Source organism: Euwallacea similis, chromosome 6 (genome assembly GCF_039881205.1).
Source record: "Euwallacea similis isolate ESF13 chromosome 6, ESF131.1, whole genome shotgun sequence".
In the NCBI taxonomy this organism is placed as follows: Eukaryota; Metazoa; Arthropoda; class Insecta; order Coleoptera; family Curculionidae; genus Euwallacea; species Euwallacea similis.
Window position 1 is genome coordinate 4562176 of NC_089614.1, and position 15565 is coordinate 4577740.

The 15565-nt window shown below is 34.7% G+C and overlaps 1 protein-coding gene across 1 annotated transcript in view; it reads right to left on the reverse strand.

The window, feature by feature from the left end:
- The window catches only part of LOC136409588 (Kv channel-interacting protein 4-like), a 51526-nt gene extending 36217 nt beyond the window's left edge, over positions 1–15309 (reverse strand). The window contains exon 1 of the mRNA XM_066391198.1: positions 15172–15309. Coding sequence (XP_066247295.1) covers positions 15172–15175 — 4 coding nt within the window. The 5' untranslated portion in view covers positions 15176–15309. The remainder of the gene's footprint in view (positions 1–15171) is intronic.
- Positions 15310–15565: the final 256 nt, after the last annotated feature.

A 15565-nucleotide genomic window follows, 5' to 3' on the forward strand; every position in this document is an offset into this window, starting at 1 on the left:
TTCTTTATTGCTTCTGATTGGTGCGCAATAAATTTTGTACAATTTTAGCACGGTGATTTCCTTTTTTGAAGGATATCAATTTCATTTTAAAAAAATTCTGTACTGCTATAGTCTACTGATGTCTTCATACCAAAAATGTCAATTAGACTGAACAACATTATTGTATAGCTAGGGCCCAGTGGTGTTCATCTTTCAAGGATGGAAATTTCATCAAACAAATTCTACAGGTTGAATTAACTTAGCACAAATATTTTGCATCTTCTAAACTCTGCCTACAGAAAAATTTTTGCTTGGCGTTTGCATCTTGAATAAACTATCGTCATTGGCTTATATTAAAAAAAAATCCCTTGGTGAAATTTACACCTTCATCAATCTGACGCCATTGGATTATCGCCGAAGAGAATTTTGTTTAAAAAAATTTAGATCTTCGTTAAATGGACGCCGCTGAATATGAAGTATAGATGTAAAAAAATGGTTGAAGTAAGTTGCGCTACAAGACTATACCTACATATAAATTTTATTTTGGGTGAAATTTGCACCCTAGTTAATCAAACTCCACTGGAATATTGAGGCGCAAAATTTTATTTTGAAAAAATTAGATTACCTGTGATCGAACGTTACTGCACGAAAGTTCTATGAAAAATTCAAATTTTCAAGGCGAACCCGAATACAAAGTTTGGCATATGTCATAGGCTTGTCAAAAGTTTGACAGGTGTAAAGTTTGTAATTCTAATGTGTTCTTAAAAATTAAGGTAAAAATGTAGTCCTTATCCAAATTCAATGAGTATCATACCATTCGAAACGAAATACCATTCGCAAGTGCAAAAAGTGTTGCAAAGCAAATGAAATTTGCAATAGGGCATGCTTCGTTAATGTTAGAATGTGTAGATATTTCCAAAATTGTGAAGAAAATATACTGGGAATTTCAATTAAAATAAAAAACTTGAATTCTAAAGTACTTTTTTGAGCCACGTCGCATATTTAAATCTTAATAAAAGAACGTCTGTTTGAAGTCTACAAGAACATGGTAATTTTTTTCATTAGATATTTTAGTCTGGAGAGAGACACTATTATTATTCCTTAATTAACGTGCGAAAAGTTTACTTTTCACATTCATATAAGTGTGCCAAACACGCGCAGGCGTACGTGATCTGTTGTTGCTGGCAGTTTGCGATATGCGATTTTGTGGTGATGTTATTAATGCCTTAGTTCATTTTCAAAACAGTCGTAGGAAAAAATACATTGCGCAGTACTATTTCCGGCACTAGTTATACAATAAACTACTGCTATTGCCCAAATTTATAAATTGCAGTTTTCTTTTAACTCACACTATAATTTCAAAAATAACCTGACCTAAATTGGCCATAATTAATTTTATATAAAAACAGTATATTAGCGGCCAAAGTAACGCAAAGGCCTGAAATTTTTTTGTTAATAACCCGAGTTGACCTACAGGGGCTCAGAACAGAGAATGTATTAAATTGGAGAATTCCCTGAATGAACCTCTTATTTGATATTTCGGAGCCAAGACTGTGTTAGCTTTAACGTAACAATCATTGAGCTTTAACCTGTTCAGTCTCCTCAAATTAACCGTGAATCTTCTGCTTGGAGTGTTTCGAGGAGGAAACGCCGTAAAAATCTTGTCTAGCACGTATTTGGCGTAGTAATTTGAAAGTCTATAGCTTGGAGAATGGAGCATTAAAATCGCTGGCTTTGGAAATCCGCTTTTTTTGTTCGGGACGCAGCTTCAGTCTTCAAACGCCATTTATAAAGCCACGGCGAGATATTATGAAGTTACTGGAAAACATTTCAAGAGGATTTCCAGCTTGTGAAATGTTGAAACATTTCCGACAACGGCGCCGTCGGAAGCCCTCCTGGTTATTCGACTAGGAAATTATTTTTTCGCTCATAAACGTTACATAATGAAGAGGCCCCTGGAGTATTTCTAATTTTATCGGAGGCGACGTGAAATTTTTGAAATAATTCCGAGATTATTAAGGAAACTCTACTCAAAAACTCACTTTGAGTTTCAAAGTGTGTTTTGATCTTTAATTCAGGTAAAGAGGAGGGTAAAGGACCAAAGGGGTGAATTGTTGTCAGGCATGTGGAGCGGAGCACATCGGGGATTCAATCTGAATTGACCACGATGTGGAATGAGGAACTCATAAAACAAGATTGTTATTAATAATTTTCAATGACATAATATCTGAAAAACAGCAGATGCGTGCAACAGTAATAATTTCAATTAATTTTCCCTGGGAGAAGTGTAAACACTGCATTATTCAAATTTTGAAAAATCGTTTTGGGATTTCATTTTCCCAAACTGACCTGAGCAAACCATCAATCAAAATTTTTAAGCTGGCAGGGAGCAGATTGTGTGCAGAAGGATGGCCTGTTGATTATCTGTATTCTCTACACCTTAATATAGTAGATATAATAAATTTCCCTTCATCGGAACAAATCTGTATTAATCCTTAAAATTATATCTCCCTTGTGGACGAAATTTACTGGAAATGAAACGTTTATAGTGCCCGTTAAACCAACGACATGTGTTTGGACAGCCGTAAAACAGTGGGCAAGTATCGAGCCAATTCGGCTTAATATCTAATTTCCCGGCTTTAACAGTCATGCACCGGTAGAAAGCAATAGGCTCCAAGAAATAAATACTTGAATCCCAAAGTGTAAGTGCAGTTACATGTTAGAGCCGGAAATAGAGCATGGAGCCAGGGTACGGTAACACCACTTTTTCGAAAGTTTCGCTCTCTCGGACTCAACGACTTTCCTAATAATAATTTTCAAGTGTTACTGGAACTCTAAAGTGATCTTATATGTCGTTTTCCAGCGCCAGCGAATGTGGTATTCATTACGCAATAATACATTCCAAATGTATATTATAGTCTATTACTATGAAATAGTCCGATTGCATCTAAACGACTACGATACTTGATCTCAAACAAGTAGGGCGGCATTCCTAAATTATGTTTTTTTATATGGGATACCATAGTATATAATTTTCGAGCTATCGACGGCTAGTATCACAGGACTTTATGTCATATACGTAAGGGTGAAAGGGTAGAGGGTAAAAAAAGGGAGCGACTCAGCTAAAGTTGCTTACGATATATTTTTCCATCGATGCCGATCACCAAAATATTTTCACCATTTTTGATACTGTCAAACTCTTTTAGGTCGAGGAGGTATTCTCCATCTCCTTAGGAGCAATTTTAAGTCTACAGATCGGTGACAAAAACTATGAGATTTATTCCCAATATACAGGATAAGAAAATTACTTGGACACCCTGTAGAATGAAAATAGGCAACTTTTGTGTCTATGCCTAATGCCTCTATTTTTTACTTTTTAGCACCCAGCACTCATTTGTGCCATTGTTTCTGGGACACCTTGTACAATATGTACAGCGTCTCTTTAAAAGATCTTTTCAACGCTTTACAATAGTTTTCTGGGACAAAAATCATAACGGTCGTGAACTTAATCGATACCACATCGTTCGATTTTGAGGAAATGATTTCCAGGGGTGCTTTCAGGATGAGGACTTCACATATCCCAACAATTTTTGCGTGAATCATAGAGGGTGCCAAATATGCTTCACGATACTCCTTTAATTTGTTCGCGCATTTTTATCCCAGACATTGGCCGTAAAAATCCATTTTCAAGAAAAATGTTATTGAACGAGCGATTCAAGAACCTAAACAAATCAAAGCAGTATACATTTCTTGTTTTCCTGTCCATCCCTAATTTATGAACACAACCGGGCTGACTGTTTCATACTAATATTTAGTCTTAGTGGAAAATTTCCGTTTCCTTTATCCTTATGTTGGTACCTTAAGGATTTCCCCGAACTCGAAGTCGGGTTTTAAAACTGCGACTGGGAAAAATGAGACTAAATTATACCGGAGATTTTCCCCAGCCAAGCCGGGGTATTATATTTTATATTTCGCAAATGCATTTAAAATTGCTGGCAACAACGGAGGCCCTCATGTTTTTAATTTAAAATTACCCCTTCAAGTTTAAGGATGAGAAATCATCTTTGTTATTTTAGGTGTGTATTTGCCTCGGCATATAAACGGGACCCTGTACATTCCAGGGATATAAATATATAAAACGGAGCTGGAAAAGTTATAACCCTGACTTAGGCCCGAGAAGGGTATCCTTGCCAAAACAGAAACCCATTTCAAGATAACTACTACAAAAAGTCAATCTATTATGTTCCAAATAAATCATCGTTCGTTTTCAGGAAGCTCAAGGGACCACAAAATGATTTTGTTTCCGTTGATTGTCACAAAAAGTGAACAGTACCATTTTCAGTTAACCGCCTGTAGGCTCATTCTCTAACAAATTTTGAGATAAATATACAATTTATACTTTTAAAAAATTTAAAACTGTAGCATAAGGATTAACATTGCCGTGCCACGTATCTGTACTTCCTTTTGTTTCCTTAAAATAGCTCGACCCAAACCAACAATTTTTCAAGTTTCCATTTACCCGAGTACATACCACTTGACTCTGTATCAAGCAAAATTTAAAACGGGGAGCATAAAAAGCATAAAAACCCTTGGGAATTAATTATTTGTTTTTTTATGCACCAGCTTATGCTGTTCCTTTCCACCTAAATAATCAAATTTTACATATTCCTCTGAGGATCTATCTACATATATTAGATAAACTACCCTTTTCGGTAAAATAACCCAGTTAAGAAGCTACTAATTTTATGATGAGAAAAATTTTTAAAACACATGTGGTAAGCACCTGATGCGATGTGACAAAAACGTAAACAATGGTAATTACCATCAGTACAATTGTATGGGCAGCTAAAAAGCTTTTCTAATAAACATTTTGTATATCTAAAAATATGTATATTACACAGCTGAGACGTTTGTTTTACCAACATAAGAGAAAGTTTCTTACGTACTTCCTTCTTTCTGAATTTAATTGCTCCTTGTGTTCCTGCACACCTAAGCACATTTGTGCAACGACAGAGTAGAAGGAATGAAATAAACTCTGAAGGATTAAGGAGTGATAATAAAATAGGTATTGATTGAGTGATGTCTTTAAATAACGTTGCTATAGCAATGTTAGCCATAGAATAGGCCAATAAACACGTTAGAGTTCGATAAGGGAATTTGCATAACAAAGGCAACAATAATACATTGCTGTTGTATAGGACTGTCTCAGTTAAAATCCCTTAAGGGCACTAGATGAATATATCTGAAGGGTTTTAAGAAAGTAGTACAATGGCGGGCTTTAAGAATGTAATTTAAGGATGAAGGGTTCTTAAGATCTGCATTAATCTTCGATGTCTTGAGAATTTGTTTAGGCAAATGCAAAAATCCGACTTAATGTCTCTTGTTCGGATTTTTGCCTTTTTTTGCACGGTTTTTTAAGAATTTCCCCCAATTTAATACTTTTTACTCATTTTAAAACTTAGAGAAAGCCCTACATAAGGTCACTCAGAAATTAGGGAGCTTTTCCTCCCTTTCCAGATTTAGAAATATTTGCTGTCCCCTTTTTAAATATAGTTTCGGAGCTATTGTGTTAGGAAGTGCAAAACATTTCCAATTGCGTAGAATATGTCTACGTAGACGTTCCAAATTGGTGTACCATGTATTGGAATCTCGAAAAACATAAAAGTTACAGAGCCGGTCAAAGAAGAAAAGGCCTAGGCAATTATGTTCGTAACATAATAACGAAAACCCAATGGCTCTAACAGTCAGGTTTTTGAGAATTAAAAAAAAAACCTAAAATATCAGCAATTTTAAAAGCAAAACCTTAAAAATTTTGGTTTTCTCGAAACATCAACAACTCATATTTTTTTATGGTGACTATATCGGGTCTAGTAATTTTTGGAAAGGGAGTCGACTACGCTACAGGAAATGTTTTAAAGACTAGAGGGAAACTAAAATAGTAGCTGTAGATAAGAGAGGCGATAAAACGGACGTAAATAATTTCCGGACCATTTCTGTCATTCCCACATCAGAGAAGAAGTTCGCGGTGATTTTGAAGGATGTTTTGTTGAATTATTTAACTGAGATTTCTTCCTTTATTTCGCATCATCAGCTCAGATTTCTATTACATGAATCAACGGGGAAGGTTGGAAAATCCACGGAAGCTGGTCGATACGTTTCTTTATTTCTTTTCGTTATCTCCAAGACTTTGTGTGTTGACTATAACTTGCTAGTCAGTATATTAGCGTGGGTTAGTTTATCGCAGTCTTCTTTAACATTCAAAGCCTATTTAGCAAATCATTATCAATGTATAGAAGTAGATAACGTACACTAAGTGATATAGAAATCCGAACACCCAGAAAAAATGTTCCTATTTCGATAATATTTTGTACAAATGTCAGAAGGGTCAAAGTAAGTAACTGACTAAAGTACCAAGTAAATTATATATTTTTAATCTATTAATTGTGTTTTTTAATTAGTAATGTATTGATGTGCTACGATTTCTTGCACATTCATTAATGCGTGCAAGAGTACTCCTGATGAAATGGTTAATATTCTCCTGAGGTATTTCATTCTAGGTAACTTCTATCTCATGTCGAAGCGCTACGAGAGTTTGAGGGAACGGCTGTAAAGTTCGCGATCGCCTACCGATATTGTCCAATTGGAGATAATATACCCATAATACCCACACATGTCCAATTGGGGATAAATCTGGAAATCTTGGGGGACAAGGCAGCAGTTCAATCTGAGCTTGTTGGAAGTACTTCAACGCTACTCTTGCCACGTGTGGTCGGACATTGGCCTGTTGAAAAATAAGATTTGGGACGGTTCTTAAGTATGGAAACAAATAAGGTTCCACCATTTCTTGGATGTACCGCTGTGCGGTTATATTGCCACTAATAAGGACTAAAGGTGACCTACAGTTGCAAGCAAACAAGATGAATATCCCGCTAGGCAAAAAATTGTGGATCTCTTCGTTTCCCATGTCGCCTTCTAACTCTTGCCCGACCGTAATGCACATCCAAACAAAACCTGGATTCATCGCTGAAGACTATTGCGTTTCACTGCTTATTCCAGGTTAATCGTTCTCTACTCCACCCAAGCTGATTTCGTTTGTACTCCGGAGTTCAAAGTAAAACAAATTGTAGTAGGTATGAAAGTAGACCAAAGCTTCTGATTCGTCGGTATTCATTTCACATTCCAATAACTCTGCTATATTTTGCAAATCACTGATGGGCAATTAATTGCTCTAGTGGTAGAGAATCGATCCCTTATAGCCAACAATCTTGGGCGACGATCTTGAAGTGGTGTAGTCATGCGAACTCATCTGGTACCCCTGGCTCTTTGTGTTCAACGTTCCTCAATCCATACCTGACAATATCTGACCACAGTATCTACACTCCTGTTGACTGTACCCGCGATATTCCGAAATGAAAGTCCGACTTCCCGCAAGCCAACAATCCTTCACCTATCAAACTCACTCAAGTGTGGGTAATTTGTATTTCTTCGAACTCTTGGCATTGTAAACACTGTTTACAGTTGATAGAAAGTACTCTCTTCGAAGAATAAACACGCTGTGGCATCAAAAGTTAGTTTTTCTATCCTTCATAAAAATACTCAAAAAAAAAGAAATATCCAAAACATGCAGGCCGATAAGACTGAAAATTGATTACATTTTTTTTTCATTTATCATTTACAAAAAAAAATGTTTTTGTGGCATCATAAATATTTGTACAAAATATGACGGAAATCGGAACATTTTTACTAAGTATTCGGGTTTCCATGTTACTTGGTATATTTTCATTTCATACAACGTACCTCAAAGATGAATTCTTTTCCCTCTTCGTTCTTTTATACAGAGAGCTGCATGAAAAACGGACAAGCCATGAAATCGTTATTTGTCAAGCGATTTTCAAAATTAAAAAACTATATGAAATTGTTGAGATTTCTCTGTATTTTGACAGAAAACAATTTTGTTTCAATCAATTTTCTATCACAAAAAACGGAAGTTAATTTTTTTCACAAATGGCAACTGTTTTTTTATAATTGCCTGTATTTTTCTGAATACATTGATACATATTTTTAGTGATTTTATACAATAATTTATTTAAAAAAATTTAAATTTTAAATATTTTATTGATATAAGATTTGTTAAAAATGTCTATCATTTTGTCGAATGTACAAGGAATATTTTTAGGAAATGCTAAAAGTTGCATTACTAAGAAAATTGGAAGATACTTCGATGCAAGCTTGAACAATTGATCGCCTTAGGGCGTTTACATTTTCAGGTGGAATGTCATAGACGTTTGCTTTGAGATACCCCTTATAAAAAATCCATCAGTGTTAAATCCGGACTACGTGTTGGCCACCTAATAAATTCATTTGCATCTATCCCGTTCTCGTTAAGTTCTTCAATCAAATAAATGATATTTAAATGCGTATTATAAGGCGGGGTTCTGTCTTGTTGGAAATAAAGTATATTTAAATCAGCTAAAGGTAGTTCGTCCAACAAGTTTTGTAATTCAATAGAGAGCAACTTGAAATACCGGTTTTAGTTCAAAGGACCATTTATAAAAAACGGACCAATCAAGCTACTATACTTAAGATTATCCCACACCACACATTCAAACTAAATCTTCTCTGGAAATTGGTCTCAACAACTAAGTTAGGATTCTCTGTTGACCAATACCGATAATTTTTTTTTGCTAACAATGCCCGTCCTTCCAAAAGTACACGTATTTGGCCATATTATCTTTGTGTAAAAAGCGAAATCCTTTCGTACTTTACGTAAAAACCATTCTCCGTTCTCTGTGGTTATTTTCTAGCGCTTGTACTTTGCATAGAACGTATGGAATGTACTTATGTTTCTTTAATGTTGCAAGTACCGTTTTCTACGAAGTTTCACAATTTCGAGCAACCTCACTTCAAGAAGTTTGGGGTGTCTCTTGAAAATGCAACAACCCGTTCATCGCTACATCATTGCTGAGTCGACGATCTTTAGTCGCTGGTTTTTTGAAGGCGCCATAAAGTCGTAAATCCTCTTCCAGTCTGCGAAATTTGTGAGGTGTCTAAAATTCTCTATTGGGAAACTTCCCTCTGTATCGTCGAACTGCTTCATGAGCTTTTAAATTCCCAAAATAAACTTGCAACAAATCACTTAACTTTTAAGTATTAATTGCTGACTTAATCTAACACTTTGAGTTTGACACTTAACTTTTTAACCATTATTAAATGTCAAATTAGTCTTCTGGATTAAAATTCATTGATATGGATTTAGTATACAAAGAACTATTAACAATTTTATTTAGTTTTTTAATTTTGAAAATAGGTTGACAAATAACGATTTCCCAGCTTTGTCCGTTTTTCATGCAGTTCCTGCATATAAGAAATAGACACGAGAACCCATTTTTTTAACACAAAATGTCTATTTTTCCCAAAACTATAACAAAAAAAACAGTAATAATACAAGGTTAAGACCAATTAAACCTCATGTTCTCAGTACCAAGCATGGAACCAAACTGCCCTTCGTTGGTTTAAATCCGCCCTCTCCCCAGATTCGTCATTGTTTCACGCCCCAAACGATAACTTAGCCAACCTGAATTATTATGGTGCTGGCGGCGTCCATTACCGCTATTGATGGTTCCATATCAGGTTCCACTGCAACTGGTTCTGTGAAAGGGGGATGCAAAAGAGACTCACGGCGTATATATTTCGATGCTTCTAGTGGCGGTTTTCTTTATATACAGGGCGATCTCTCACATATATGTCAATGACTTGTCAGAATTTTTCGAATCTGTTTACCCTTTATTGTTCGCCGACGCTATTGCTCTTGCCAGCAGTCGGCCTCAGATTCTAATCTGCATGATTAAATTTCTACCGCTGTGCAGAGACTTAGAAACTGGTTTTCTGTGCAATTTTACTAATTTTATTATCCTGCACGCAACTGCCGTTGCAAGAATAATGTGAATCCGTATCCAAAAGTTGTAAAATCCAGTATGGTCGCCATAAAAAAATATAAGTTAATGATGTTTTAAAAAAGATCGACATGTTGGTTTGAATGTTCATCTTGACAGGTGAATTCCACCCAAAGTTGCTTTGGAAATGCTTTTACAGATTTCGGTTATCTTCTAAAAATAAAGAATTTTTGATAGTTTTTAAAAATGCATCAATTTGGTTTTTTCAAGATTCCTCAAAATTCTGAACAGTTAAAGCCTTCAGTTTGCATTACTAAGATAATTCTCTAGCATTTTTCCCTTCCATGGATTCCCCAAGAAGGTATGGAAGACAAATTTGGGCCACACTGTATGAAGTTGCAAGAAAATAATTTTAGTTTTTTGACAGTTATTGTAGAAACTGGTAAATATTTCCAATTAATTAGTTATGAATAATTTGTTACTATTATTTTTTCTAATTGTCCATAAGTTCTACGAAGAACGATTTTCAAGATACAGCCGCTCTCAATTGCTTACCCGGTGTAATACTGTTAACACAGAACTCAAAAACAATTTCAAAATATTCAGCAAATTTAAATTTATGGAAACCTGAAAATAACGTTAATGTACTGAATTTGAAGATCTAGAAAATGCCCTTTTACATCAGTTCCAAACATTCAAAAATCCCAAAAATAGCCACACAAAAATTACATAAAATGTCTTCGAAGATCAATCCAGATTATCAATAATACTGATAATGCGATTTTAACATCGTTATCAGGTTACAAAAAAACTAACCAATTGAGTATGATGAGGAAAGATAATTACGTACGATTTCAGAGTAATATCTCATTAAGATCACTTCCAATATATTTAAAAGCAAAAAGGCTAAATGTTAACTGAGAATTCAGAAATCTAAAACCAAACTCTCATCCTTGATATTTTCTAAATTCAGTATGGTCAGTTAAAGTTACTTATTACTAACCTTAACTGACTACTTAACTGACAAGCAGAAGTCCTCGCAAAAGGTTATTTCTGTTGTTTTACAAATCCAGGATATATCATATTAAGGTCAGTTCTGGATATTGGCAATCCATAAAACAAAACTTAACAAGTTTTTACTTTAAGTTATATCTGGTTACCTACTTCTAGAAATTCTCAATTATTCGCATTCTTAAGGGCTGAATTATTAACGTGCTGTTAGCTTTAACATCAAGTTAGTTTACGTAGATGCAAAAGAAATGTCCAGGAAGGCTTTATATAAATGGTTTTAAGTAAACGTTAATAGCAAACAGTGCAATAGTGATTTGTCTCTAAACCCAGTACCGATTAATCCAAAAACGATAATCCAAGAAGATCTCTCATAAAGTATCTTCTGGATATTTATGTCTCTACGATGATTTGCCTGTCTCTTAAAATAAATTTCGGTTAATCAAAAATTCATTGCAGAGTTTTAATGCAAATAATTTCTCCTTGTAAAGAGTGTTTCCTGTGACTTGGGAATCAAGAATTTCTGGATAAATAAACTTTCATGAATGATATTAGCTTCCACCTTCCAATTTGCAAGTGCCTCTAAACTTGCCTGTCATTTGCATTGAGAACTTCTCTACACAGTTTGAACTTTAGCGTGAAAAAATTTATATTAGCTAAAAGGCTGGTATGACGCGGATATTTCCACGGTTTTCAGTGTGCTATTTGGGTTATAATAGCCTATAAAGTGCCTTTATTCAAAAGTCGACACAAAATCGTTACTTATGGCCTAAGTGCCAAAATCTTGGCTATACTATTTGCGAAACTCCAGTTTTTGCGCACTAAACCAGCATCACTCCCACTTGTATCACTAAAAATTATCTGCCATTAGTTTCGCTCATATTTCATATTCTCCATTAATTTAAATATTATGATAAATCCATGTTAGCGTAAACAAGACATTAATCATTCACACTCTCCCAAAATTTCCTTCATTTATTTCAGATAGATGATATTCTGTAATTTTCTTGGCGAATCATTAAAATTAGGCTTTATTGGAATAAAAACCTGTTAAATACAAAATCACTTTAGGTTTGTTCCGACATTGTATCTGGACACAGTCTGGGGGTAGAAGTTCATTATAACCAGAACCAGCAGAATCCAACAAACATAAAAAAAAATTGAACTAACCTGAACTAACCTGGAGTCAAATTGGTTCGACTTGTGTATAGCAGAATTAACCTGAATAGACTGCACCAAATATTGCAGCCCTGGGGTTAGTTTTGCTTTTCAATTGACCCCCCTTGAAAAAAATATATTTTTGGCCATTATATTTACTTGTGGCAAATTTGCTTTGGGCTCTGCTTCCTTAATATAATAATTTGGGAAAATATTCCCTATTTGAATTGGAGTCGAAGCTAAGACGCTAAACGATCTACAAATAAACCAAATTGAATTGGCTGTAATTGATCGAAATATGTACGAGAATGCAAGACGAAAATAGTAGGTCTGGAGCAGTTGGGGTCTCGTGGATGTGCAGTCCTAAGACATTTTTGATGTAATGAACGTATGCTTTGAAGATGTTTGTCCATGGGATCTTATTTAATCCAAAAAATGGGAAGTATTCTTGCTCGCCTCGAATGACAAAGACAAATTTATTTCCTTGGATGGCTATTTTGAGAATCCGGAAATTATTTTGCAGATCGCTCGAATTCTTATTTCAAATTATATCCATCTCTAGAGAGCGTTTTTATTGACTTTCATACAAAGGTCAAGAGTTGGGCGAAATTCCGAATTGAATTCACCGGATTAGGTCCAGTTCGTTTACAGAAGAATGAGTACCTAAATGAAAATTCCTAAACGATAATTCATATTTAAGTCCCTGTAAAGACTGAAATAGCGATAGGCTACTGAAAAAATAGAATCGAAATAAATTCAAACTCTAGTGTGTGCAAACCACAGCTATTGTCCATGAAAAACCAATAATTACTAATTAAAGGCTAATTATTGTTTAAATTTAACCCTGTCGGCAGATAGCGCTCCTAGTTTTAATGGTGCTTTAGTAGTTCAGCTGCAATAACAGGCCAGATTTTCATTTTGAATCACTTTTCCACTATGTATATGGAAAGTCAAATTAAAACATTTCATTTATTTGAAGTATATGGTATCTACGCCACTGGAATTTTATGACTTTTATTGGATGCAAATGGTAAAAAAATATTGAACTGTTTAACAGCTTTCATTGGTGGACCCAAATTTTCTATTTCTGGTTTTCCACATTTTGTTAGACATCCAAATTTATTGCCTAAAATTTCCGAATTTGAGAAATTCAACTTCAAACCAATCAATGAATATTGTGATAAATATCGCAATTGTAAGGGGAGTTAGCACAAAAATTAGTTTAACTTTGAAATTTTTAGCGTTTAGGCAGAAATAGGTACAATGAAGTCATTAATAAAATTATAAAATTGTAGATGGAAATATGCAGGCAAATTCGACGATCTTGAATATCTTAATTCTTTTTTGTTCAAAACCACAATTTTTCCATATTTTGTTTATTCGAAATATCTTTTTGGCTGCATCCAGTGCTTGTACTAAACTTTCAGTATTTTCCATATTTTCTTGGGAAATCCAAATATCTTGATTAAATGTTTTTAATTCTAGAAATTCGACACGTACTCCAGTGTATTGTATTGTGTAATCGGGAAATTGAGCTTTTCAGCTGGTAAGTAGCGATACTTATTCTTATTTATTCACTGCAGAAATTTATTGAAATTTTGATTTTTTAAAATGTTTTAAATTTATTCCATTAAAACGTATTTATTTTTATTTGTTTAGTCTTAAAATGTTTATCTAAAATTAATTTTGACCTGATTCCAAATTCCTGTGATAAAGTTTGAGCTTTTTTCACAACTAAGATGCAGTTAAGCTTAGAAACATATTTGGGAGTGACAGAGTAATTTAACCCCTTAGAAATAACAAGAGTTTCAGTCTCAAAGAGGGTTTTGATGGACAGACTTGTTACCGTGTTTGCCGCTACATTGTGATTATTATTATTATTTAATGTTTGCCTAAGACGTTACCAAAGGATAAACGTTATTCTCAGTTAATTTGAACTGAGAATAATGTGCAACTGCACTGCTACTCGTGTGTTTCCTTGTTTTTCAAATAGAATTAAAAACAAACAAATTGTTGCATAACAATGTTGGATAACACATTTGTTTTACCACATTATCATAAAACTTAATTTGTGGTATTAGCCGCTGCCCTGCATTCGGGACACTGTACTTTTCATGTTTAGGACAGAAATTACCGCTAATCTGTCTGAAACAATCTGGAAAATTTTTGCTTTTTGTAAATTGAAGTCCCGTTGTAACGCCAATGAAAATTTCTGGATTATGCTAAACGTAATTGGCAAAAAAATATTTAACTGTTTAGTTGGTTTATCTATTTTTGTTCTGAAAATCGTTTGTTCAGAAAATACAATTTGTGGGGGAAAACCACGTTTATGCAAAATGGAACCTTTTCGGTACATTTTTCAAACTTATTGCCAGGCGATTATTTGAAAAAAGTGTTTTTGTCTCCCGAGAAAAGATGTTAAAAGCGGGTATAATTTCTCATCACGAAAGAACAAAGAGCACATACGTATTTCTTTTCAGTCTCCTAAAACTTATCTTTTGAGTTACCTTCGCCATATATTCCAACCGTCCAGTTAATTAAAAAATCCACCCCGTGTTAAGAGACATAACTCAAACCTGAAAAGGTCGAGAAAATTAAGAAACAAACACTCTAGGAGTTTATTAGATGTGGAGCAAAAGGACTCTAAGTTTAGAGTTCTAAAATTATAACCATAATGGAGAGTCATGTAAGCAACTTCGTTGGATCTCGAAGGCATTGTTGGAATTTTTCAAAGAATGGCGAAAAGTTTAACGCCAATTGTTCGGGAAATTATACTTCAATTTCTGTGAAGCTCGGAATACCAATGAAACTACTGCATGAGATTAACTCACTGTAAGATGCGGTCAGTGAAAGAGTTTATTGCTTAATTAACTTTATCTTTATGGGATTTAGACATTTTTCAAAACTCGAAGAGATTAAACCAGCTGTCTTCAGCTATTCCCGTCACGTGAATACCCGCAATTCCGATGGTGCAAATAATTGCGGCATGTCTAACATGCCAATGGAGTGTCCTGGGATTTTAGCCATTATTATAAATAACCCTTGATCGATTCAATTAATTATAAATTTAGATTGAAAAATAGCCGAAAATCCCTTTGCCCAAAAAATGCATGCAAAAACAGTGACTACGAACCCATTTTGCATGAAGACGTGTCCAGCGATTATCGTCTGTTCTTGCAATCGAGACGGTAAAATCGGCGATCGGCGGTATCCAGAAACTGGATGGAAAATCCGGTCAGGTCCGCGCGTTTCAGGCAACTGGAAGACTGAAATTAACCCTGCCTGGCTTTCCCAAGTTGAGCGAAACGCAGCGCAACCAACTTGTTTTGACGACGTACTAATCGGCCGATCGAAGACTGTTTTTTCTGTTGTTGATGCTGCTGCTTTGCCAAAAATGATCCAGAAGTATTCAGGAATAATATAGATGTATAGACGTGTCAAAGGCATGGAAACCAATTAAGAAAAATCGCCTGCGCAAAATTTTCCATTTTTTAAATCTAAATTTCCATCAAAGTGGCAATTATTCT